Raw genomic sequence first — 25,958 nt, 5'->3', positions numbered from 1 at the left:
AAAACTTGTTACATTTATGTATTATGGGGGGGCACTAGTGGAGGTCAGAGAACAAATTATAGGATTGTGTTCTCTCCTCCCACCATGTGGATCTGGGAGGTCAAATTCAGGTCATCAGGCTTGGTGGCAAACACTTTACCCACTGAGCCGACTTGCCATCCCCACCCTGATTTTTTTCAATCTAGCAATAATATTAAGATTGCTACATATCAGTTTGCAAACAGATTTCTTGACCCATTTTATGCTGAGTAATAGCCTGGTGTGTAGTTATACTACAATACCACAATCCTTTTAACCAGCCTCTGATGAGAACTTGGTTCATTCCCAGGAAATTCTAGAATTTTGAAAAACTCTACCTATACAATACAGCTGTGGTTGGAAGCCCACACTCATAACATCAAGAGTCAGAACTCACCATATAGAAAGTTTGAGGCCAGCCTGGACTACATGAAACCCTATCTCAAACTAATCATAATAATACTGATAACTTTGGGACCAAAGACATAAACTGAAACCGGCCAAACTTACATGTTTGACTTTTGAGAAAAGAGAACAGGTATTTGGGTTTTTTTTTTAACTATTTTAAAATTTATTTATTTTATGTGTGTGGGTATTTTACCCGCATGTATGTCTTGTCTGTGTAACACATGCTTGCTGGAGCCAGAGGAGATTAGAATTGCTGTCTGATTTTCTGGAACTGGAAGTTACAGTGGTTGTGAGCCAACATGTTGGTGTTGGGAATCAAACCTGGCTCTCCTTTTTTTTTTTTTTTTTTCCTTTTTTTTTTTTCGAGCTGGGGACCAACCCAGGGCCTTCGTTTGCTAGGCAAGCGCTCTACCACTGAGCTAAATCCCCAACCCAAACCTGGCTCTCCTAAAAACGCTTTTGAACTGTCTTGCTAGTCCTAAACCAGGGGATTCCATCGAGTGCGTGCATGCATGTGTGTGCGCGCGCGCGTGCCCTTACGAGAGTGCACACAGACACACAGACACATACACACAGACACACAGACACACAGACACACACACACACACACACACACACACACACACACACACCACCTTGGAGACAGGATCTTGTGGTATACCACAGGCTAGCCTCTGAGTGTCCTCAGCATCTTCCCTGAGGCTGATGCAAGTTGGGTGCTCGACATGTTTGTTGGCACAGTGGATGGCCCAGGTGGAGAGAATGCCAAGCAGTTCTTCTGAGGCTCTGCAAGACTCACAGGGGGAATTTTGCTGTTGGCTCAGAGTGCCACCTTTGATCTCCACCACTGTTTATAATACCTTGCTTTCCTTGCTGCTATTTCCTCTGTGTGTTGTAGCGTTATTGACCTTTGACCAGAGCTTAGGATGATTTTCATAAAGCCTAATCGAGGCCCACCAGCTTAAGTGGAGGCCAACAGGCTGCCAACAGAAATCCCCTCCTAACCCAAGTGTTCAGGTGTGCACACCTGAGATCCTGGGACTTGGGAGATGGAGGTAGGTGATCAGGTCAGGATAGACCAGCCTTGGCTACACAAGACCCTGTTTCAGAAAAAGAAGGAAAAAGGAAGGAGGAGGAGGAGGAGGAGGAGCAGGAAGAGAAGGAAAAAGAGGCACAGGAGGAACAAGAGGAACAGGAGGAGGGGGAGAGGAGGAGGAGGGGAAAAGGAAGAGGAGGTAAAGAAACAGGAGGAACAGGAGGAGGAACCAGAGGAAGAGGAGGTAGGAGAGGAGGAGGAGGCAGAGGAGGAGGAGGAGAAGGAAACAGCAGCTCTTCGACTAGCTTCTCATGCCAGTGTCTGTAGGGTGTACTGGTCAGCAGCCTAGGATCTGCCATGTGTCCTTGGTGGTGTCCTTCCTTTGTCCTTCTCAGTCCTAATGCACACCTTCCATTCTTCAGGTTGCCTTAGGGATGCCTGGGCTCCTCAGTTTCCCTGTTTTGGGGGCCCCACACAAAGATGCTGTAGAAATACAGATGGAGGTTTATCTAGGCTACAGCCTGGTCCACATAATTAGTCTTCTCAACGCCTCCTACCCTCCTAATTATTATGATGGCTGCGTCTACTCAGCTGGTCCTGCCCACTTCCCCCTTCTTTCCCAGTGGAGTTCCCCAGGTGACTGGAGAGGTGAGGTTAGACTCAGGAGTCCCTGGACTGCAGGATGAGCCCCCTAACTCTGGTTCTGAACTCAGGGATCAAGAAGAAAAGATGAAGAACTGCCAGGAAACAGGGATGACAACAGGAAAAAGTTCTGGGCCTCAGTTTTCCCATCTGTAAAATGAGAGGTTACATTTTATATGATGATATCTGAGCATTATCTGATGTTGGCTTGTCACATCTCTACCTCACACCAAGGCTCTGAACTAGGTTTAACCAAGTAGCCCTGGCATGTCATAGAGCCAGGTGTCAGAAGCTAATCCCTTCTCCCCCGCCCCCATTTCTTTTTCTGATTTTCTCAAACTCTATTTGATGAGTCTTGGGCAGATGTTTATCCAGAGTTGAGTCTTCTCTTCCCTAGACCACACCCTTCCAAGAGATTATTACCAGGAATAAACAGAGGCCTGGGCTATATACTCTGGTCTTGCTGCAGATCCTTGTCCTGATTCGCCCTGGGACCAAACCTGAGTCCTAGACATGGGATTCAAAATCACAAGTACGAGCTGAGTGTTGGAGTTTGCACCCTTAGTCTCAGGTGGTTAGGAGACAGAAGTGAGTGTATCACTTGAGTCTGAGAGTTTGGAATCAGCCGAGGCAGCATATTAATTTCCACCTCTAAAAGAATAACAATAGTTAGGCACCTGAGAGGCTGAGGCAGGAGGATCAAGAATTCAAGGTCATTTTTGGCTACATAACAAGTTTGGGGCCAGTCTGGGATTACATGAGCCCATATTTCAAACAGCAACAACTACTATCTCTAACTAACTAACTAGCTAACTAACTAGCTAACGAGCTAACTAACTAGCTGAGGTGAGATGCAGCGGGTAGGCGGCTCGGCAGCTAAGAAGCTCTACTTTCATCAACGACTAGAGAAAAGCAAGCTCCACGATGCCTCACTTGAGAATGCTGTCATCTTGAGCTTCTGCCAGTTCTCTCAGTCCGTTTCAGCTCATCTGGTCTCTTCTTTTCCCCTGCTGCTATTCTCCTCTCCTCCCCTGCCCGGGGGTTTTAGGTAACTGTAGTGCTTGGTGCCATACGCCATGCCAAGGGTCAGAGCAGAGTACCAGTCGAACTTGATGAGCAGAGAGACCTGAACCGGGGACACCATTTTGTCCGTGACCTTTGCGCTAGACTATTTGTCTTTATTCATGTGTGTGTCTGCTGTGTCTGCAGAGGCCAGAAAAAGGTGTCAGATCCCCTGGAGTTGGAGTTACCAGGGGCACGGAGGTTGAAACTCAAATTCAAGTCCTCTGGGAGAGCAGTACTTGACTTGAACCACTGAGCCATCTCTCTAGCTCCCCAATCCCCCTTTGAAGACAGGACCTTATGTATAGCAGAGGGTTTCAAACTCACTGTGTATTGAAAGATGAGCTTCAACTTGTGGTCGTTTGCTTAGCCTCCTGGATACTAAGATTGTTGGCGTGTACCACCACGCCCAGTTTACATAGTGCTATGGCTTTAACTTGGGGCTTTGTGCTTGCTAGGCAATCTACGTCCCCAATGTACATCCTCGTTTTTTTCTGGACCCCTTACCCCCTTGTGGTGACAAATGACACACTATACCTCCAAGTTCACAGACTACATTGCCAACTCCTTGCCAACAGTCCTATGTACTTCACTGCTACGGCCTTAGCACCTATGATGGCGTGTTGAATATACAGTTTCAACACAGGTCCTATGGTTGACTCTGTCCTGGAGTGACTCCTGTGCCCATCTCAACCCAGTGACTGCAACCTACCTTACTCTCTACACATGATGGGATCAGCTTCTTCCCTTCCCCTCCCCTAGATGGACTGAAATGGCTCCCGTTATCAGGAGAGGAGGACTGTACATAGGAACAAGGTCCTTTCCATGCTCAGGATGCAGTGTATACGCTGTCCACAGCGTAGACGTACGTTGAAAATGTGGTACCAGATGTGCTGACCTCCTGAAGCTGTGCTCATAGAACGACTCCCACTAGCAGAGGATGGGAAAGGGCTTTTCTCCGGGAAGCCGGACGTCTTGCAGCTCCATCAGATGAGGAAACAACGTGGCCACATAGCCCCAAACCAGGCACGCGAGCCTTCCAACCTATCATTCTCTAGCCTGCTCAGAAACCTCATCCAAGATCCCATTCATTCATGTTTGTTCATGTTGGGGGTGGTGCATGGAGAGACTGGCAGACCCTGGCAGAGGACCAGGTCACCTCTGCAAGCACCTTATGCCCCAAAGAGCATATTGTGTGTCTGGGAGTAGGGGTGGGGAGTGGTTGGGTCTCAGGCATCTGGTTCACTCTACCCATTGATTTCCAAGATATTCTCTCTCTCTCTCTCTCTCTCTCTCTCTCTCTCTCTCTCTCTCTCTCTCTCTCTCACACACACACACACACACACACACACACACACACACATCTGTACCTCCCTTTCCTACATCTGCTGCAACAGAGGCAGGAAAGCAGCAGTGCTCTCAGCAATGAAGGGACTCCATGTTTTCCAAACGTTTTATTAAGAATAAGGCATATGACAGTCACCCCTAAAGCAAGGGCTCTATTTCTGTAGGTGAGTGAATACACTCTGAAAAGCATTGGATTAAAAAGCGCAGCCAACAGAGAATTTGGAGCAGGATCTGACCGCCCTGCACGTCTCCCATTCGAGGCTGGCACATCAGTGTGAAAGGGTGCTTAGGAGACCCTGGCCCCCAAATGAGAAGATGCTTCACACTCTCTGGCCTCCTTCCCTTCCACCTCCATCCAGGACGACTCTATCCTGCTGCTTGTATAGGGATGAGCTCCCCCATCTTGGCCCAGAACTGGTCTCCCAAAGAACAGGCTGCCTTGGCGAGGATGCAGTGATGAAGGATGCGGAACCTTGGCCTGCATCGCTCGCTCGTTCCTGGATGGCTTCTAGGACGTAGGACTCCACTGCTGTTCTTCCTTCTGTCTACACTTGCACTGGGGGACTCTCCCCTAAGGACTCAGAGTGTCCCCATGAACCGTCTCAGTCTCTCAGTGGGGATGTGTACAACAAAGGAGAGAGATTAAATGGCCCTTTCCCTTCTTGGCCACTGGGTCATTCCTGGGCTGTGGCTGGTGTTTTCCCTTCGATCAGGTGGGTTCCCATAGCCAGGTCTAGGAAGGGAAGAGGTGGAAGCTGAGGGTGGGGCCTGTCCCAGTGTGGGAGCCTGAGGGAGTCCTTGCCTGTTGACCCATGAAGGGAGTCTTTCATTATTTCCACAAGAGGGAAAGGGGGTTCTGATAGGACCAGAATCCTGTATCTGCCTAGGTCTCTCTATTGCTTTCAATGATGGAAGAGTTGCACCATCCACTCACCCCAAGATCTCCACTGGTACCCAGATACCCTTACACCCTTCCATCTGGAAGCTTTTCAAACACCTCACAGACAAATATCACTACCTCTGCTGTCAGCAGAGGAACAGGATTTGGGAGGTACAGGCAAGGTCGTTTGAGGAAGGGCAGGCAGGCGACTGTCTGATCCTGGGGATGGGGTTTAATGGGGATAGAGGCAGCTGGACACCCTGGGTGCCCAGGAGAGAAAAGAAAGAAGGCTATTGCTATAGATTAAAGGGAAGCTAGTTGGGGGTAACTATGGCTTTTAGTGGGTGGATGGATGAGAAAGAGCTCTCTCTAGAAAAGTCAACCTAACAAAGTCACCCTGTTCACCCCAAAAGTATGGTTGCAAGAGATGTAGGTCTGTGCAGGTGACCCAAGAAAGAACCTTTCCTTTCCCGCTGTCCTTCAGGCACCTCCAAGGGAGCAGAGTGAGTACCTCACACGGGCAGGTTCCAGATAGACAGGGCAGCGAGTGACATAAAACTAAGGGGAGACAAGTGGGACAGGTATTGCCTCAGGGCTGAAGGGGTAGAGGTCTCTGGTAGGGACCCCGGGGTTCTGCTTCTGCCATCCAGCTCCCAGAAGCAGGACAGCTCAGCCCAGGCCTCGTTATTGCTCAGGGGCCTCAGCTGCCTTTCAGGGGAGGGGTCTGTGTGCAGGATCAGGTTAGAGTGTGCTCATTGCCTTTTGCTTCCTGCCAATTTCCTGCTTCCTCTTATAAAGCAGCGGACATGAGCCAGGAATTCTTTTTCTTCCTGGTGGCCATGACTGAAGAAGTTTGTCAACTACAGAGACAGTTTGCTTACCTCAGAGACCTTGGGTGACACACACAATGTGGAAAGACCTCACAGGCACTTAGGACTCAAAGCAGGTCAAACCAGGAGTGGTGGAGTGGGGCCCTGACATGGGGCCCAATCATGAGCTGGACAGAAGCTTCCTGCCTTTGAGGAGAATTGGGAAGGTGTCACCATTCTGCTCTGTTTACCCCTCCAAACAGCACAGGACCACCCCGTTATCAGCAGGTTCTACAGGCGTAGAGGGCTTTCTAGGGTTGGGCACCACCAAGGTCTAACCAGAAAAATCATTTCTCTGGCTAGCTGCCACTTCCAAGAAGCCAGACTCTCCTTCCTGCCTTTGGGTGCAGCCAGCTGTTTGGAAGGCTGGACAAGCTTAGCATCTATAATAGGACTGGGAATCTCTAAAGGGGCCTCAGGAACAGAAGGGTGAGAGGCCCTTCTGTCCTTGCCAAGCTAAATCTGAGCCCCAGTTTGCCTATCTCCAGTCACTTGAACCCCTGCATGACAAATCTGGGAAGAACCAATCAGTTTCTCTTCCACAACTGGCTACAAGGGTCTAGCCTTACTGTTTTCTGTAAGCCAACTGCCACCAGGAACACAGCGGCTCTGAGAGGACGTGACTTCTAAAATAGATTCTAAAGTGTTCCGTGCTCACCTTCAAGGATTTATCAGTGGGTGGGGAGTAGCTACTTCCGAGTACACGAGCCAGCTCCTAAGCTTGCCTCTCCCGAGCAAAAGATTGGGCGGGGCTGGAGGGGGATATGGGAGGGGGAGAAAGCAGGGAAGGGGAGCTTGAGGGCCTAGCGGTACCAAGTGCCACTGTGTTCCTTTCTGCAGGCAGACCCAGCCTTCTCCCGCCCTACAAGGGATTGTCAGCTTTCCAGGGACAGTCAAGACTCCACTCCCCCCACCCTCCCTCTCCATTGGTGGGCACACAGATTAGGGTCATTACTGCCAGTCCACCATAAAAAAGGTGCATTGCTTTGGCGTTCCCTCTGCAAAGGAGCTCCCTCTCCGGAGAAGATAATTCATCTCGGGAAACACACAAGCGGGGGCGGCTCTAGTGAGTGGCGGAGCTGGGGCGGATCTGCCGGCTGGACTCCGCCCCATTCCTGATCCCGCCTGACCCGGCCTGCTTTCCCAGTTGCCGCTGCCTGCTCAGCGCCTACTCAGGATCCCCTGGGGCGCTGGGCGTGGCGGCTGGGCTCTCGCTGGTCCCTCGGTGTGGGCCTTCTTGGTACCGGAGCTCCTGGTGTGGCACGGGGTGCGGGGCGTCTTGGTCAGGCAGCTCCTGGCGTAGCTGAGGGCGAGGGCCACGGGCGCTGGGCCGCGGCGGCCTCCGTGGGTAGAGGAAGAGCGCGGGGTCCGGCATGGGATCGACGTCTTCCCAGGTCGCCCAGTCCCGGCCCGGACCCTTGGCCGCCTCGGGAGGGCGGCGGGCCCGCTGTGCACGCCGGCGGACCCGGGGCTCGGCGGCCGCGGCGCCGGAGCGCGGGGCCTGCAGTCTCTGGCGCGCGGCGTGTAGCTGGCTGGAGAGGTAGGCGGCCGCCTCGGTGTGCTTCTGCAGCTCGGTGCCCAGCACCGTAGCGCGATGGCTACGGCGCCGCAGCTCCTCCAGAAAGCGGCGCTCCTCCGAGCGCAGGCTGCAGCGCAGCGCGGACACCAGCGCCTCCCGCTGCGCCACCTCCCGCCGCAGCTCCGCGTTGGCCGCCGCCCGTGCCTCCAGCTCCAACTCTAGCGCGCGGCACTTGTCCTCCAGCTCTCGGGACGCCTCCTCTGTGAAGAAGGGAAAATAAGGCGACGGTGATCCCAAAGACGTGAAACATACCCCAGCTGACCCAGAGGCCACCCCTGCTCTTCCTCAAAATTCAGCCACAGGGACTTAACCCATGTTCTACTCTCTGAGTTTAATTCTTCAATTTAAACGCAAAACCGTTCCTGACTGATTGTTCATTTGTAAGCAATCTGTTGGGCCTTGATTCTCCATGCCCTGAGTTTTGAGTCCATGTTTTATGAAGCATACAGCGCAGCGTAGTAAATAATCATAAACAAACGTCAGGTTGCCAGTGGGACATGTGTCAGAAAGACAAATTAATTTTCTGTTTCTAAGGGAGGGGTGTCAGGAAAGGTTTCAGAGCAGGAGGGGCTTGAGAGATAGGATGAACGACCCTCCCCTGGAGAAGGGTACTCCTGGAGGGGGAGTGGCTTGTGCAACAGCCCTGTGATCCGGAGGACATGGCGTCAGCAGGGGCTGAGTAGTAGGTGTGCTCAGGAGGTGGTGGGTAGTGGGCCGTTTTGCTGACCTGTCTCACCCAGAACCTCTGGAATTGGTCCGAAAATGGCACTGCTGAGGTGTCCCCAGGTGCACCTGAGCTGAAGACCCCACCCCTACCCCGCTTTCTGGACCTTATTCCCCATCTAGACCCTGGGATTTCAGAGACAGAAGGAGACATGTTCCTTATAGAGCAGTGGCTTGGGCTCTGGTGACCCCTAGAACCTTTCCAGAGGAAAGCTAGTAGTTGTGAAAGTGTCTTTAGTCATGTACCTCCTTGTCTAGTGTCAGGGATTAGTGAGGCACCAAGAAGTGTCCATGAGTGCTATATGAAGAAGCGGACAGAATCTGTTCGAGTCTAAGAGGACCCATGATACCTAGTTTAACTTCAGCGGCACGAAGCAATCTATAGGGCTTACAACAGATTAGCTTAGAAGTTCCCAGCCTCCCTTGCTCTTGATGTGTAAGAACTTTAACACACCTGTATGGCGGGGAGTCAGTTCTGTCTTTCTTTCCCTCCCTCCCTTCCCCCCTCCCTCCCTCCCTCCTTCCCCTCCTTTCCCCTCCTCAAGATGTGCACTGGCCTGGAACTTGCTATATAAAGCAGGTTAGTGCTCACCTAGATCCTCCTGACTCTGCTGGTGAAGGGCTGGGACTAAAGGCATGCACCATCATGTTCCGGTTTCTGTCAGTTTTTATGGACTATTCTGGCACCAGCATGGCGGCTTATGATTGCAGGATTAGCATTTGGGAAGTTGAGGCTAGAGAATGGCCACAAACTCGAAACTAACCTGCTCTACACAGTAAGTCCTAGGCCATTTGGGACGACAGAGTGAGGTGGTATCGAAACACAAAACAGATGGTCCCAGGCTGTCACTGTGTAGCTTAGGCTGACCTTGAGTTTGATGTAGCACAATGAAGAAACTGCCTGAAGCCCAGGCACCCCTCTGCCTCTCGAGTGATTCCACCAGAATCCTCTGAATACTGCTAGAACCAAGAAGGTAGCCAGACCAGCCAGCTCCACACCACCCAGCTGTCATTCCTCTTTCCCACATTAAGTCTTGGCCTAGTATTGTCACTCAGTACTGGGACGTCTCCTATGTAGCCCTGGATGTACTGGAATTTGTTATGTACACCAGGCCGGCCTAGAACTTACAGATCTGTCTGCCTCTGCCTCCTGAGTGCTGGGATTAAAGATGTGTACCACAATGCTCTGCCCGAGTAACACTTAAAACCTTTTAAAATTTCACTATGTCATTCATGCGTTTGGGCATGTGTGTAGTATGTGTGTATGTTTATGTCTGTATATGTCACTGTGGAAGTCAGAGGTCAGTGTTGGGCATCTCCTTTTTTTGCTCTTGGACGAAGAGTTCAAGGCCATCCTTGACAACACAGTGAATAGTCAAACGTGGTCCAGCAGGAGGGCTCAGCAGGCAAAGGTGTTTGAGGTCAAACCTGATGACCTGAGTTTGATCCCTGGGACCCAATTGGTAGAAATAGGGAACTGACTGATTCTGGTTCCACATGTCCCATTCCCACAATAATTAATATATATAAGGCATTTTAAGAGTGCTCTGGGAAACTCAGTGCACTGGGCCCTGTGCACCTCCCATCACAGCCCCGAGCTATTTCTCTTACCTTGCTGGTGAGACTGGACCTCTCTCATCTCCAGATCGTGGGTCAGCTCTAGGGAAGAGAGATTTGAGGAGTGCGTACAAGTAGGTGTGCATGTCAGGAAATTTCAACTCCATAAAAGGAAGGACAGATCCGTAGGCACCACTGACACCACCAGCTAGCTACCTTACATCCCAGGCAGAGCCTGGGCCTGGGATTTCTAGGCCCAGAGATCTTTCCAGCAAAGGATCTGTTCCTAGGATTGGGAACGGAGACCACCTCTGTGGGTAGAAGAGCCTGTCTTGTTTTGGGGGATGAAGGAATATTTGCCTTTTTCTTTTTTTCTTTTTTTCGGAGCTGGGGACTGAACGCAGGGCCTTGCCCTTGCTAGGAATATTTGCCTTTCTCTAAGGGGTAATATACCACCGGGCCAGATAGCTGTGGAGGACTTTTGTAAACATGGGGTCTTGACCCACGGAAGCTTAGTTAACTGATGAATGCCGCAGTGCCAAGAGACGCTTAGGAGGCAACGGGAATAGGCAGAAGCTATTTACTGAACACATGTGACACTAATTTCATGGCCAGTATTGTATCTGTATTACTGTCTGAAGATCTCTGTGCAGATTCCCAAATCCCATTTGACCACCATGCAAGAAGGGTTTCTGCAGGACAGTGCCCCCTAGTGGTGGAAGATGTACCAGGCTTTGGTTTGGCATTGCAGGGGAGGGACTCCTCAGGGACACCCAAACTGAGGAATGCCATCACCAAAGTCTCTGGTACAGGAACAAGTTCTTCCTGGGCATCCAAGAACTTATTTTTCTTTTTTCTTTAAAGATTTATTTATTTTATATATATGAGTACACTGTAGCTGTCTTCAGACACACCAAAAGAGGGCATCAGATCCCATTACAGATGGTTGTGAGCTACCATGTGCTTGTTGGGATTTGAACTCAGGACCTCTGGAAGGGCAATCAGTACTCTTAACCACTGAGCCATCTCTCCAGCCCCAGAATTTATATACTCGTTCTTTGGTGCCCCCAATGCCCCATCTCTCAGGGAAAATGTGTGATCGCTATTTTCAGTCCCAACCCCCAGAGCTCAGAACAATGAGGGATCAGGGGTTTACAGTTCAGTGACAGACAAATGCTTAGCGTTCCTGCTCTGGGTTCTAATTCAGATAATATGTAGGGAAAAGGACAGCAGGGAGCCAGGCGTCAGAGAGTCTACTAAGAGCACTTGAGTGTACCTTCAGAGATAAAGTTTTGAGTCTGAAGAAAATGGCACATCTCTGGGAATAGTGGCCAGCAGTATCTAAAGTCAGATCTGTGCCCTTGGCCTGCTCTTCTTCTCTCCTCAAAATGCTCTCAGGGACCAGAGTTTGCTAGAACTGTATTCTCTGGGGAGGCCACTTGTTGCCAGGACACAAGAGAGTACCTTAGCTATGGCCGTAGCCTGAACCTTTTCCCTGGGGCCACTGGGAGCCCTCTGATGCCTCCACTCCTAGGACTCTTGGGGAACAACTTCTCCCTTCCTCCAAGGCCTATGAAATGGCCTAAGGGACCTTGGCTTTGCCACTAACTTCCCTAGGGCAGATTTCTTTCAACCATTAACCACAGGGCTTAGATTAGGAGATAGAACCCTACTCCCCCATCTTTCTTTTTTGTTTTCTTTTTGAGACGTGTTATGGTTTGAATATGCTTCCTCCAGGGAGTGGCACTATTTGGAGGTGTGGCCTTATTGGAGTAGGTGTGGCTTTTTGGAGTAGGTGTGGCCTTGTTAGAGTAGGTGTGTCACTGTGGCGTGGGCTTTAAGACCCTCATCCTAGCTGGTTAGAAGTCAGTATTCTGGGGTTGGGGATTTAGCTCAGTGGTAGAGCACTTGCCTAGCAAACACAAGGCCCTGGGTTCGATCCCCAGCTCTGAAAAAAAAAAAAAAAAGTCAGTATTCTGCTAGCGGCCATCAGATGAAGATGTAGAACTCTCAGCTCCTCCTGCACCGTGCCTGTCTGGATGCCGCCATGTTTCTGCCTTGATACTAGACTGAACCTCTGAACCTGTAAGCCAGCCCCAGTTAAGTGTCCTTTGTAAGACTTGCTTTGGTCATGGTGTCGGTTCACAGCAGTAAAACCCTGACTAACACAAGATGGGATCTCATTACATAGCCCTGGCTGTTCTGGAACTCACTGTATAGACCAATCCAACCTTAAACTCACAGAGATCACTCTGCTTCTGCCTTCTGAATGCTGAGGTGAAGGGTGTGAGCCACCACACTGGCTTCGCCCACCATTCTCCACCCATCTTCTGATGTGAGTCTGTGTAGAGTCTATAAGTATTTCATGAAATCAGTAGGACCCTGGTCAGTAAGGATACTTCTGTGAGTCTTAGTTTTCTCTTTTGGAAAAATGGGAACAGAACAGCATCGCTCTTTCATGGGGCTGGTGCCAGGATGCAATGAGAAGAAAATAGAGGATTTAGCATAGGGCTAGACCAGCCATTAAAGCACAGGGCACTTGTCATTGTCCAGGCTGTGCCACCAGCCCAGAACTTACTTCTACCTCCAAATCCCACATTCTTCATCTTGTTTTGTTTGTTTGTTTGTTTGAGACAGGGTTTCTCTATGTAGTCCTGGCTGTCCTGGAACTTGTTCTGTAGACCAGGCAGACCTGGTTCACAGATCTCCTGCCTCTGCCTCCCATGCTGGGATTTAATCTTGCACTACCACCTGACTCCATGTTCTTTGTCTTTGTCTTAGAGGCAGCCTGCCCTCCTGGGTCCTCCTTCAGTCTCCTCCCCAATTTCCGCTGCTTTCCCTGCACCTCCCTCCTGGAAGGAAGGCCTGATTCGGTCATCTCAGCCCCCAGAGTGGCAGTTCTAGACAAGACCAGAGTTATTTTTATCTCCTTAATCAATATCCAGGAGGCTTGAGCCCAGATGCACTTGACAGTCAAGGGGACTATAGGGCCTTCTGATCCTGCCTGTTATGTTGTCATGGGAACTATCATGTGTTCAGAAGGGAAGGACCCAGGCTCTTAGAATCAGGAAAAAAAAACAAACCAAAAACGAGAAGAAATGGAGGATATGCAGTAAGGTTTTGGGTCTGTCTTCCTCCGATACTGTCATTGCGATAAAGCAGCGACCTCCAGGGGCACCCCGTCACTTGGGAGACAGACGGCCAGGAGCCTAGCTTTGAATACTGCAACTGGGTCTGCGTGTGCAAAGAGGCTGAGGCTAGGCTGCTCATGTCCTATGTTAACGTGAGAAGCCAAGGGGGTCACTCAAGCTTTCTAGGCCTCTGGGCGAACAACAGGTAGAACACAATTAGAAAATGGCACAGCGCTGGTTTTAATCCTGGCTGTGACGCTAACGTATATCATATGATTGGTTTTTCTGGGTCTTGGTTTATCACTTTCACGATAAAAAGTTGGGTCTGGGGTTGCATCCCTTTAAACCTAGCACTCAGAAGGCAGAGGCAGGAGAACTCTGTGAGTTCAAGGCCAGCCTGGGCTATCTGACACCTTGTGTCAGCAAACACACAGAAGGTCTGCGATTGGAGACACAGGAGCCCCCGAGTCACAGTCGCACCTCTGAAAGGCCTGGGTGGTAGAGGTTATCGGTCCAAGATCAGAGCCTGACCTGGGATTTCCAGTCATTCAGTGCCTGCCTCTTCTCTGCTCACCAATGTAGCCAACCAGAGGGCCCTTCTCCTCCAAGCTGTCTCGCACTAACTCTTCCTCCCTAACCGCTAACCTCTCCCCAGACCTCCCTAGCAGCTCTGCCACACTCAATCAGTCTCCCTCTGGCACGGTTCACCTCTGCTGCTGCTGAAGAAGCATCCAGCTGCTCCTAACCATTCACTGATTCTCACTGACCAAGGGGACAAGCCAAACTCAGGGCTGTCACGCTACTGGTCAGGGTCTCCAGGGTACGGCTGTAGCCGGACTTTTCACTTCTCACAGTCTCTTCACCTCCTTATGCCACCTCCTGGCTTTGTTATGCTGGCCCATATCTGGACTGGTTTCTTTACTTTTCTTCCTCCTCCTCCTCCTCTTCATCCTCCTCTTCTTCTCTTCCTCCTCCTCTTCCCCCTCCTCCTCTTCCCCTCCTCCTCCTCCTCTTTCCCTCCTCTTCCTCTTCTTCTTTTTGGTTTCTTCACTTCTCTCCCCTGTCACCTATCAGGATGTCTGCCTCCCAGGGGATGGCATGCTCCCTCCTAGCACGGAGGTGCTCAGTCTCCATTATCCTGCTCAAACTGGATTATCATCCTGAACTCTCATCGGCCCTCTTATTTTCTGATGCTTAGTTTATTATTTTATTTCATTTTTGATTTTTTGGGAAAGGCTTTCTCTGTGTTTCTCCTGGAACTCCCTTTGTAGACCACACTGGTCTAGAACTCACAGAGATCTGTCTGCCTCTGCCTCCTGAGTGCTGGGATTAAAGGTATGCCCTATCATGCCCAGCTAAAATGTATGTTTATTTTATGTTTGTGATGCTAGGCATGGAATTCAGGACCTTGTATATGCTAGGTAAGTGCTCCAACACTGAGTTACCCTCTAGTACATGTGTTTTCTTACCTGGACTTCCTCAAGGATGACATGTGCTTAATAAATGAAAAAGTGACAGGAATCCCTAGACTGGTTCCTGGAAGTCTGATCTTAGCAGGTCCTCAGTCTTAAAATTTTTAGGTGTGGTGAGCAGGAGAGGTTGAGGGACAGGGTCTACATAGCCCAGGCTAGCCTAGAAATCAGTATGCAGCTGAGACCTAATTCTACTTCCCCTGATAACAGTCCAGTACTGTCACATTCAGCTCATACCTAGAATTTACTCCACCCCAAGTGTCAGTTCTCATCCAGAAAGGGAACCGACAGAACTGGTGTTAGGCTCACAGGAACTCAAGGAGAGCATCCCACCAGCAAAACTGGTGATGGTGCCGGTGACCCCTCCTTACTCCAGCCGCCTGGGGGTCAGTGTTCCCTCACCTGAGCAGCGCTTCTGCAGCCTCAGGATCTCCAGGTGCAGGTCTCGAAGCAGGGCCATCTGCTCCTTTTTCAGGAAGCTGATGTGGCGTTGTACGCTCTGGATCTGATGCTCCAGGGACACGGTATCCATGGTAACCCAGGCCTGGGCCCCACCTGGGTGGAATACAATGTGAAAGCACATCTTCAGAGGCTATTTGCCTTGTCCCACCTTCCGGTCTTGTGGTGTCCTTCACACAAGGTCCTCTGGGCTCTAGGGCGAGGCCTCTGCCACTCTCAGTTTTCTGGACCCTGTGAGTGAGCATCCCCTCAGGGAGGTTGTTACTCCCATTTACCAGACTAAGAAGCAGAGGCATATGGACGTGGCAGTGCTGGCTACATTTTCCTGCCTCTTCTGCTTCTCGGAGAGACAAACAAATGGAGCAGAAGTTGGCAAAGGCAGGTAGATGACTTTGGGTCTAGCTTTTTTTTTTTTTTAAAGATTTATTTATTAATTTATATAAGTATACTGTCTCTGTCTTCAGACACATGAGAAGAGGGCATCAGATCCCATTACAGATGGTTGTAAGCCACCATGTGGTTGCTTGGATTTGAACTCAGGACCTCTAGAAGAGCATTCAGTGCTCTTAACCACTGAGTCATCTCTCCATCCCGGGTCTAGCCTTCACTAGCCGTCTCTCCAGCCTGGGTGGTCTAGCCTTCACTACATATGTCACACAGAGCCAGCCCTCTCTCTCTCTCTCTCCCCCTCTGAGGTCTCAGCTTTCACAAGTAAAATAAAGGAGCTGACCCTGAAATCTGTTCCAGTTATGACACCCACATGCATCTCAACCCTGAAGCTCCCTCAGTTCACAGGGAGAGAGGGTCCTGATAGGTAGTCCAGGCCAGTCTTGAACTCTCCACATTCCCGTCAGCCATCTGTCACGTCTGCCGTTGGAGTGCTTCTGTTACAGCTATGCACTGTTGCGCCTGGCTAGAGAGGGGAGGGGGAGCTGAAGGGGAACTTACTGACAGGCCTCTGTGGGCTGAAAGCAGGAGGTGGAGTCGACCTATAGAGAGGGCTGGGATGTGAAGACCCAAACTGTGGACCCCCAAGGAAACATGGGGACAGAAGCATGCACCTGAATGGGCCCGGGTTGTAGCCCTGCCTCCCCCCACCCCCACCCCCCTGCCTGATCCTCCCAGTGACTGTTCCATGGTGGAACATAGCATCCTGGAACAGCAAAGGTGGAGGCAAGAGCCCATGAGCTGCTTCTTTATTTTGGGTAATGGAGCTTATGTTACGAAGCCCAGACTGGCTCAAATCATCCTCTTGCCTTAGCTTTCTGAGCAGCTGAGACTACAGGCGTGTGGCCCTCCCCAGAGTTTTATAGGTTGTTTCTTTTGTTTTGTTTTGTTTTTTGTTTATTGGCTGTTGTTGTTGTTTTTCTGCCGAGCTGAAGATTTCACAGAGTACCATGAACCTGCTAGGCAAGCACTATATATGAAATTACATCTCATCCTCAAGGAAGAGACAGGGTCTCACTACCTAGCTCTAGTTGTCTCAGAACTCGCTATGTAGATCAAGCAGGCCTCGAACTCATAGAGATCCTCCTATCTCTGCCTCCCACGTGCTGGGATTAAAGCATGAATCACTATACTGGGTCTTCCTTAAACTTTGGAAGGACCTGATACCACCTACTCTGGGGATCTCCATGGATGGGGAGAGAGGAAGGCCAGTATGATAGACGTCTCTTCTATGTGCAATTTCCAATTTCCATTTGTAGGGTCGGTCCAAGCAGGTCCTCCTGAGAACCTTCATTCCATAGGCTCCTGTCTGGGCCCTCTTCCCTGCCAACCCTAGCCTCACTAACCCAACACACCAGTCTTCTTATTTCAGCACAGGGTGGCCCTTTGGCCTATTGACAGAACTCGATGCTTACTGACCAACTGTATATTCGAGAAATGACACGTGATCCCACTTCTGCCAATCACTTTCCCAGCCAGCCCTACAGACATTTCAAACTTACGGACACTGAAGTGATCAGGCCATCCCCGAGCTCAGAGGCAGGGCACACCTAGGGCTCCTGCTATGTCTTCCTTTGTTTGCTTGTTTTTGAGGGAGGGTCCCAGGGATTTGGTTTTGCTTTTTGAGATGGGGTTCGTTATGTTACACTGAGAGGTCTCAGCTTTATAAGTTCATGTGATCCTAGGGCATCCGTCTCCCAGATAGCCAGGATACAGATGTGTGCCTGCCCAGTTCCTTCAATTCAAAGAAAATACCCAGGTTTACACTGGAAATAGGCCTGAGTTTGAATCCTGGCTCTTTTAGTTACTTTCTGTGTTGGCTTTGAGCATGAAAGCTAACCTCTGGGAGATATTTTCTTGATGTCAAATGGAAGTAAAAGGACTGGGGAGACGGTTTGGTGGTTAAAAGCATCTGCTGTTCTTCTGGGGCAACTGGATTCCTTCATTTTCCAGTACCCACACGGCAGCTCAGCCATTTGTAACTCCGGTTTCAGGGGATCTGATTCTTCTAAGAGTACACAGACATACACGCAGGCAAAACACACACACACACACACACACACACACACACACACACACACACACACACACTAAAATGTTTTAGTGAGTAAATATACTAACAGTTCTAGAATACCTGTGAGAATTAAACGAGACAAGAAATGTGAAGTACTAGCTAGGTGTGGTGGTACAGGACCATTGTAATCCAAGACGCTGGGAGGCAGAGGCAGGAGGGTTAGTTCAGGGTTTTCCTGGACTACACGAGGAGCTCATGGCCAGTCTGGACTACACTAGACAATACCTCAGAAACAAACAAACCAACACACGAACAAACCCAAAACATAAAGTGCTTAGTCTAAAAACACTCAGCATTACATTCTTTTTGTCCCTCTGTCCATCTCTGTATGAGTAGCTACGTCTTAACTTGGCCGGCTATTTTAACCATCCATCCGTCAGTCCATCCCTCAGTCTACTGTTGCCGAGCACTAGTCCAGGAGAGGACACAGTGACAGACATTTAAAAAAAAGAGTCCCTGTAGCTGGGTGGTGGTGACGCACACCTTTGATCCCAGCACTCAGGCAGAGGCAGTGAAATCTTAAGTGAGTTAGAGGCCAGCCTGGTCTATAGAGTGAGTTCCAGAGCTACACAGAGAAACCCTGTCTCAAAGACAAGAACCAAAGGATGGCGGGAGAAACTGCAACAAGACAAAACAATAAGAAATAAGGTGGAAGGGTTTTACAGATGTAATACAGTTCCCACTCAACTGACTTTGAACTAATTAAAACTATGGAGAGGAATAGGGCCTGACCTATCAGATGAGCCATGCAAATGAACTCACAGTGGAAAACCCACCAGACTCCTGGTCCTTAGAAACAGTGAGGAAATAACTTGATTTACTCCTTAAGAAATATTTTTTGCATTCATTCATTTTGCGTGTTTGTACATGTCCACACATTACGGTATGTGAGGGGAGGTTGGGGCCAGCTCACGGAAGCTGGTTTTCTCCCACCTCTCCCGGTTCTGGAATGGAAATCATGCTGTCAGGCCTGGTGGCCAATGCCCTAACCTGTGCCGGTCTATCCCTTTTCATTTCTTTTAATTAACTTACGATGATAATTACTGTTATTGGTTTCAGGGTCTTGCTATGTAGCCCTCACAGGCCTGGTGCTCTCTAAGTAGCTCACACTAGGCATAAACTCACAGCAAGACTCCTGTCTCAGCTTCCAGAGTGCTGGGACTACAGGCATGAGGCTCCATAACCCACTGTTCTTTTTTTTTCTTCTTTTTTTGAGACAGGGGCTCTCTGTGTAGCCCTGGTTGTCTTGGAACTTGATTTGTAGCCTAGGCCGGCCTCAAATTCAAAGATCTGCCTGCCTCTGCCTCCAGAGTGATGGGATTAGAGGTGTGCACCACTGCCACCGGACCATTCTTTTTTGTTGTTGTTTTTGTTTTTTTTTGTTTTAAATAATTATTTATTTTTTTATGAGTACACTGTAGCTGTCTTCAGACACACCAGAAGAGGACATCGGATTCCAGATGGTTGTGAGCCACCATGTGGTTGCTGGGAATTGAACTCAGGACCTCTGGAAGAGCAGTCAGTGCTCTTAACCACTGAGCCACCTCTCTAGCCCCCCCCCTTTTTTTTTTTGAGACGAGTCTCTCTTTACATAGCCCTGGTTATCCTGGAACTCTCCATGTAGACCAGGCTATCCCTGAACTCACAGAGATCTACTAGCCTCCCAAGTACTGGGATTAAAGGCCTGAAGTGGGGGCTGGAGAGATGGCTCAGCGGTTAAGAGAACTGACTGCTCTTCCAGAGGTCCTGAGTTCAATTCCCAGCAACCACATGGTGGCTCACAACCATCTGTAATGGGATCTGATGCCCTCTTTGGGTGTGTGACACACCGAAATAAATAAATAAATCTTTAAAGGCCTGAAGTGCAGGTTTTGGTTTTTTTTGTTTTTTTTTTTTTCGGAGCTGGGGACCAGGACCTTGCGTTTGCTAGGCAAGCGCTCTACCACTTAGCTAAATCCCCAACCCCTGCAGGTTTTTTTTTTTAATTTAAATGTTTTTGTTTTTTATAATTTCATACTTGAGCACTGGATTACATCATTTCCATCCCAATTCAAACAAACAAACAAACAAAAGTTTACTGAGACCACGTAGTGTTGCTCTGATGTATATATGTGTTTAGAGTCGATCACTTGGGATTGGATAGTTTATCATGGGTTTCATCACCAGAGAAGATTGACTCTCCCTCTCTTGGCAGCCATGGATTGCCTGCCGCTCTTCATCTAGGGGTAGGTCCTTGAAGTTTAAAAAATGTCACTCTGGGGGTTGGGGATTTAGCTCAGTGGTTAGAGCGCTTGCCTAGGAAGCGCAAGGCCCTGGGTTCGGTCCCCAGCTCCGAAAAAAAAGAACCCCCCCCCCAAAAAAAATGTCACTCTGGCTGCCCGGGGCAGCACATGGCTGTAATCGTCTGAGCACATCTTGAGTTGATTTTGAGCCTGGGCCACAATAAAACTATCCTGAGTCCATCTCATGGTATTACCTCCCTAGTCCAGGCCACCAGCCTCCCTCTGGTACCGATGCAGTGCCCTAAGACTGGGCTTCTTGCTCCTGCCCTGCCCCACTCTTTCTCACTGAGGGGCCGAAGTTCCTTCAGCAGACCTAAGGTTGTCATATCTTCCTATCCTCAACTCAAAACTCCCAGTGCTTCCCATTGCACATGAACCCCAAGGTTGTTTAATTATGTGCATACGCATGTGTCTTTGTGCATGTGGGAGCGTAGCTGCCCGTGGAGTCCGGGCAGAGTGTGGCAGTTGTGAGCTGTCAGATACCGATGCTGGGAACTAAGCTTGGTGTGCACCTCTTATGGCTGAGCCATCTCTTTGCCATCCTTTGTGTGTGTGTGTGTGTGTGTGTGTGTGTGTTGTTTCATTTTGTCTCCAAGACAGGGTTTCCCTGTGTAGCCCTGGCTGTTCTGGAACTCACTCTGTTAGACCAGGCTGGCTTCGAATTCAGAGATCCACCTGCCTCTGTCTCTGAGTGCTGGGATTAAAGGTGTGCACCACCACCACCCAACTCTTTCTTTAAAAATTACATTCATTTATTCATTATACATGCTACATCATGGATGGGAGGTCAGAGGACGAGTTGAAGGAGGCTGATTCTCTTTCTACCATGAGGATCCCGGGGATTGAGCCCAGTCTCTCAGGGTTTGAAGCAGTTCCTGTATCTGCTGAGCCCTTTTGCAGACCTGTCCTTCTTTCCTTGTTTTTGAGCTGGAGTCCTGCTTTGTAGCCAAGAAGGACCTCAAACTTGTGATCTCCTGCCTCTACCCATACAGGAATGTGACTTGTAGGTGTGCACCACCAGAGTGGGCAAAAACCCAAGTCCTAATTAAACCCTGTACTATCTGCCTCTGGTCAATTACTCTTGTTTCTTGGTCTCCCACTGCTGGTTTGAGCCTACTCACCTGGGGTTTTTTGTATGTATGAACTGTCTTCTCTGTCAGGGATGACTTTTACCACTCTCACCTCATGGCCCATTCCCTTCCTTTCCTGATGACTCAAAATAAAGAGACTTCTGTCATTTCCCACTCCTGTCCCTTGCACTATTCTTTCCTGAACTCCCTGGCACATGAGCGGCAGGGAACATTTGTTTACTGTCTGCTCCCTGTTAGCAACAGAAGATGAAGGACTCTTGTTTTGTTTTCCCCAGTTCCCCAGTGCTTAGCACACTACGTAGCAAATAGGAATTGCTCGGTAAACATCTGCAGAATGCACAAGTATGTGGATTTGGGGGAGTTCATAGACTGATGGCGGTGCAGGTTTGCTAGAGCAAGACAGACACAATTAAGTTTGATGTCCCCAAGGGCCCTCAGGGAAGAAATAGATGTCAGGTAGACTACTTCACACTCTGGGTCCTAGTGCCGGAGAACCAGATGAGTTGTATGCCTCTGAAACTGTATGTGTGTACCAAGACGAATGGGCTTGTGTGTACCTCAAGGAGTGCACGAGAATACATGGGTAAGAACCCGTGATTCTGGGGCCTCACACATGCTCTATCATGGAACAGCATTCCAAGTTCCTTGACGTGTCACATCTGTGTGGGTGCTGTGTGCAGACCTGCAGGATGAAGGTGTGTAGGCCTACCCTTGGAGGAAGAGAGAGAATGTCTGTTTCCACTCACTACCACACGGACAACTGTGAAGGGTGAAAGTCCTTCCCACATCGCCCTGGAGCCTGGAAGCTGGCCCAAGGAGGCTGAGCCAGGCAGCTGTTCTTTCCTGGATGGGCTCGGCCGTTCGCGTCCAACTAGGCAGGCCACTCTTTCTTCTTAGGGCAGAAATTTGGGTCACAAATGATCTTGGCAAGTCTTAGTTCTTCGGCATTACTGTGTGGACTGTTTGGGGAGGGGAGGAGGTGGAGTTGGGAGAGGGAATAAGAAACAGCCGGAACCCTGTAGCTGAGGAGTTGCAGTAGGGGGGCAGGAAAACAGCAGGTTTTCATGACGTTCGTGCAGTCCTAGAACCGCTGGGCACCAGAAGCTTGTGTCCTAGATGTGGTCTAAGCAAGCAGCAGCAGCTGAAGGGTGGGCACTGCCGGCTCGATCTTCTCCCTGGACCCAGCTGAGCCTCTCATCCCCTGCCTCTGTCTCCTGTCCAGCCCTCTTCAAGGTCTGCCTTGCTTCCACATTTCCACTCCTGGTATTCCTAGTTCTTCCTCATGTTAATTTTATAGCCTGACAAAACTACAAAACAACGACAACAACAACAACAACCAATGAACCACACAAACAAACAAACAAACAAACTCTCCAAGAATAAAAAGGACCCATGACACAAGGTTCAAAATCTATAGTTAATTCCAAACACTGTGGGCACATATCTCTTGGGTCTGAAAGGTACTGTTGTCTCTTCCCTTTGGTAAAGCTGGCAGAGAAGGCCTCAACTATCGGCAAAGCAGCTGGCACACTGGAACCTTCTGGTCCTGGCACAATTCTGGCTTACTTTTTTTTTTTTTTTTTAAAGTATTTATTTATTTATTTATTTACTTACTTATTTATGTGGCAATCTCATGCACACCACAGCATACATGAGGAGGTCAGAGGACAACGGAGGGAGTCCGTTCATGCTGTTTACCACAGGAGTCCTACAGATGGAGTTCAGATCATCAAGCTGGGCAGTAAGTGCCCTTCTCTGCTAAGCCATCTTACTGGCCCCAACAATTCTGTCTCTCTGAGGCCCTGCCTCCTGCTCCTGGTGAGTAACTCAGCTCCTGCCGGTCTCTGGGTCTCCAGTTCCCTTCCCATCTGCCCACAACCGTCATGGAGCATAGGGAACTTAGTGGTCTCCCTTCCTCAGTTCTAGTTCTTACAATTATTTGGGTTCAATTTACCATAGGAAGTGCAGAACCTTACTACTCTAGACTGGAGTCATCTTGGCCAACGGTTTGAAGCTTTTGCTCTACAGAGCTCTAGAATTCAGCATTGGAGAGGGGGTCAGATGCCAGAGAGTAGGGGTGGTGGCTCTGTTTCTCTATGAAGACCAGGCTGACCTCTAACTCACAGAGATCTGCTTATCTCTGTTTCCCGAGCGCTGCCACTAAAAGCACGAGTGTATGCGGCACATACACACCTAGTTGGTTGGCTGGCTTCGCTTTTAATGATCTTTTATTTTGAAAAAAAAATATTGCACATGTGTGCATAGGTATACTGTGTGTGTGTTCGGGGGCAGGTCACCTCATGCCACTGTGAACATGTAGAGGTCAAAGGACAATTTTGGGGTTGGGGGTTAGCTCTCTCATGCCCTTTTACAATCTGGGATTAAACAGACTGTCTTCTGAATTTATATGCTGGGCTATCTCTCCGGTCCCCTTTATTGGTCTGTCTCTCTCTCTTTCTTTCTTTCTTTTTTTTTTGGTTCTTTTTTTCAGAGCTGGGGATCGAACCCAGGGCCTTGCGCTTCCTAGGCAAGCGCTCTACCACTGAGCTAAATCCCCAACCCCTTTATTGGTCTTTCTTACGATAAAACTTTTAAGTAAGAAAAGATGCCCAATAAATAAATTCTGAAACTATTTTTTATTAACTAATTATGTATCGCTGTTGTTGTTGATGTTGTTAAAATGGTCCCTCTGTAGTCCAGGATGGACAGGAACGTGCTATGTAACCCAGGCTGGCTTCCAACTCACGGTAATCTTCCTGCCTCAGCATCCTTAATGCTGAGACTGCAGGCATACGCCCCCATACCTGAGTGAATTCGCGATTTCCCTGAGATGCTTACACTTCTCCTTACCCAGCTCCACTTCTCAGCCTGTTCTTTTTTTCTTTCCTTTTCCTTTTCCTTTCCTTTTCTTTTCTTTTTTTGGAGCTGGGGACCGAACCCAGGACCTTGCGCTTGCTAGGCAAGCGCTCTACCACTGAGCTAAATCCCCAACCCTTCTCAGCCTGTTCTATGTTCCCGTTATATTCTGTCCCATCCTTCCTTCAAGCCAGCATAGCATCCGAGAGAGGATCAGCCTGGCCCCTGGGAGCCTCTGCTCTTAGATCACATGGAGTTTCTGTGTGCCCTGTCTTATGCCTTGACTGATATCTTGTCCCAGTTTCAATTCCATTCTTAGTGCTTCTTCTCCTCTTTGGGGCTGAAAACATCTGTTGGGTCAACGAATACCATTCTTAACGTTCTTTAAGAATGCACGGCTCCCTGTTTATAGGTAATGCGAAAGTTAAGTTTTGGTTCTTCCTTACAGCCAAAGCAGGTCTATGAGCTGGGAGAGGCAAAGTGATGAGTGAGTAAATAAACGAATCTATATGTTCTTTATTTTTCTTCGTCATGTTCTGCCTTTACTCTCTGACTCAGAGGCCCATGGCAAGAAGAGAGCAGATCTCGGAAGCCTAAGTCAGGGCCTGAAAACACAGGCACGAATGCTAGCTAGCACACACTAACTCAGTACTGTTCTCAGTTCTACACACACTAACTCATCTTAACCCTGTACTGGGAGGCTGACTAGTACATCCACTCCAGAGATGAATAGGGCCTCAGAGAGGTAAAGCCCTTCACCTGACATACACAGCTGTGCTGACACCTAGGAGACACTCTGAGGTGCTCACTCTGTAACATGAAGCTTCTCATAGGCAACCACACTTTACATCTGCGGGCAAAATACCCCCCTAGCCCCTTTTTTTAATTATTTATTTATTTTTTTAATTTTTGGATTCTACCTCTTGCTCTCCAGACAAAGTCTCCCCGTAACCATGGCCAACCCCTAGCTTTCCACACTCTATCCACCCAGTTTCTGTCTCCTGAAATCCGACCTCTCTTTGCTTTTTAGAACCTTCTTACCGGCAGTTTGGACTCTGGGAATCCCTTGCAAGAAATAAATCACACAGCCAATAGTGAAGCAGAGAGAATGAATTGAGTCTTACTGGGAATCACCAGGGCAAGTAAGTACACGTATTAAAAAATAATTACTCTGCCACCCCCTCTAAGTCCTTGGCTCTCCTGAGGACGAGTCTGGAACCAAGATCTGGCCTTTGACAAATGTCTGGGATTCTGTCTGTAAAGGTGGGGGCTGGTGGCGGAGACATTCTCTAAGGACCTGTGGTCCTCCAACACTACAGAGTCCCTCCTCCCAGACACCCCTCGACTCTGGCTCCCCGCTCACTGAAGATCCCACAACCCCAACCTCAGCATTGTTGAGGATTCAGGTACCTGGGAGTGAGGTGTCGGGAAAAACTGGACCCCCCTTTCAATACTGATGCGCTGTAGTTTATGCCTCGAATGTGACACCGAGAGTCGGGGGGCTGCGAGTGGGGGGCACGGTTGAAGAGTATGGATACCACAGAGCATAGGGAAGAGAGGAACCAGCTAGGACACGAAGAGCAGGCAGAATGGTGCGAGTGGTGGTCTGGACTGTTTTGGACCCCTCGCCAACGCCGGGAAGGGCCCGGGTCTGGCGTCGGAGGACAACTTCTGCCAGCAGCCCGCGTCCTGCCCGCCTCCCGCGCGCTGCGGTGCCCGACCCCGCGCAGCCTTCCAGGCGGAGCCGGAGCTCGGGCGCTCTCTTCATCACCCTGGCCACCCGGCCAGCACCCACCCTCGACACCCATCACCGGCCTGCTCACCTGCGGACCCGAGAGAGCCGCCGGGCCCGGCCCGGGCCTCGCTGGGTCTCGGGAAGAGCTCTTCTCCCGCGTTAGCTGCTCTCATGGATCCGCAGAACGCGGCCAGGCTGCGGCTCCATCAGCTGCTGCGAGGCTGTGGGGAGCGGACGCCGGGGCTCCGGGGGGCTCCGGGGCGCAGAGGTGGGGGGCCCGGGGCAGGCTC

At 49.7% G+C, this 25,958-nt stretch overlaps 1 protein-coding gene and 1 pseudogene across 2 annotated transcripts; both read right to left on the bottom strand.

Moving 5' to 3' along the window:
• Positions 1–3,033: 3,033 nt before the first annotated feature.
• LOC116908683 lies at positions 3,034–3,248 on the bottom strand (annotated as a pseudogene).
• Positions 3,249–4,605: 1,357 nt separating this feature from the next.
• Positions 4,606–25,899, bottom strand: Ccdc92b (coiled-coil domain containing 92B). Of its 2 annotated transcripts, none has more exons than XM_032913638.1 (4): positions 25,757–25,899; positions 15,127–15,279; positions 10,176–10,223; positions 4,606–8,041 (listed from the first exon to the last, which is right to left on the bottom strand). In XM_032913638.1, exons 1-4 carry the CDS (start codon positions 25,839–25,841, stop codon positions 7,431–7,433), a joined length of 897 nt encoding a protein of 298 aa, XP_032769529.1. In that variant the 5' UTR covers positions 25,842–25,899; the 3' UTR covers positions 4,606–7,430. The 2 variants fall into 2 exon arrangements, with proteins under 2 accessions (XP_032769529.1, XP_032769530.1); XM_032913639.1 differs by lacking the exon at positions 25,757–25,899 and adding an exon at positions 15,914–16,259.
• Positions 25,900–25,958: the final 59 nt, after the last annotated feature.

The sequence above is a fragment of the Rattus rattus genome, chromosome 9 (assembly GCF_011064425.1).
Source record: "Rattus rattus isolate New Zealand chromosome 9, Rrattus_CSIRO_v1, whole genome shotgun sequence".
Lineage (NCBI taxonomy): Eukaryota > Metazoa > Chordata > Mammalia > Rodentia > Muridae > Rattus > Rattus rattus.
The sequence above is the reverse complement of the archived record's forward strand: the minus strand, read 5'-3'. Positions and strand labels throughout refer to the sequence as shown.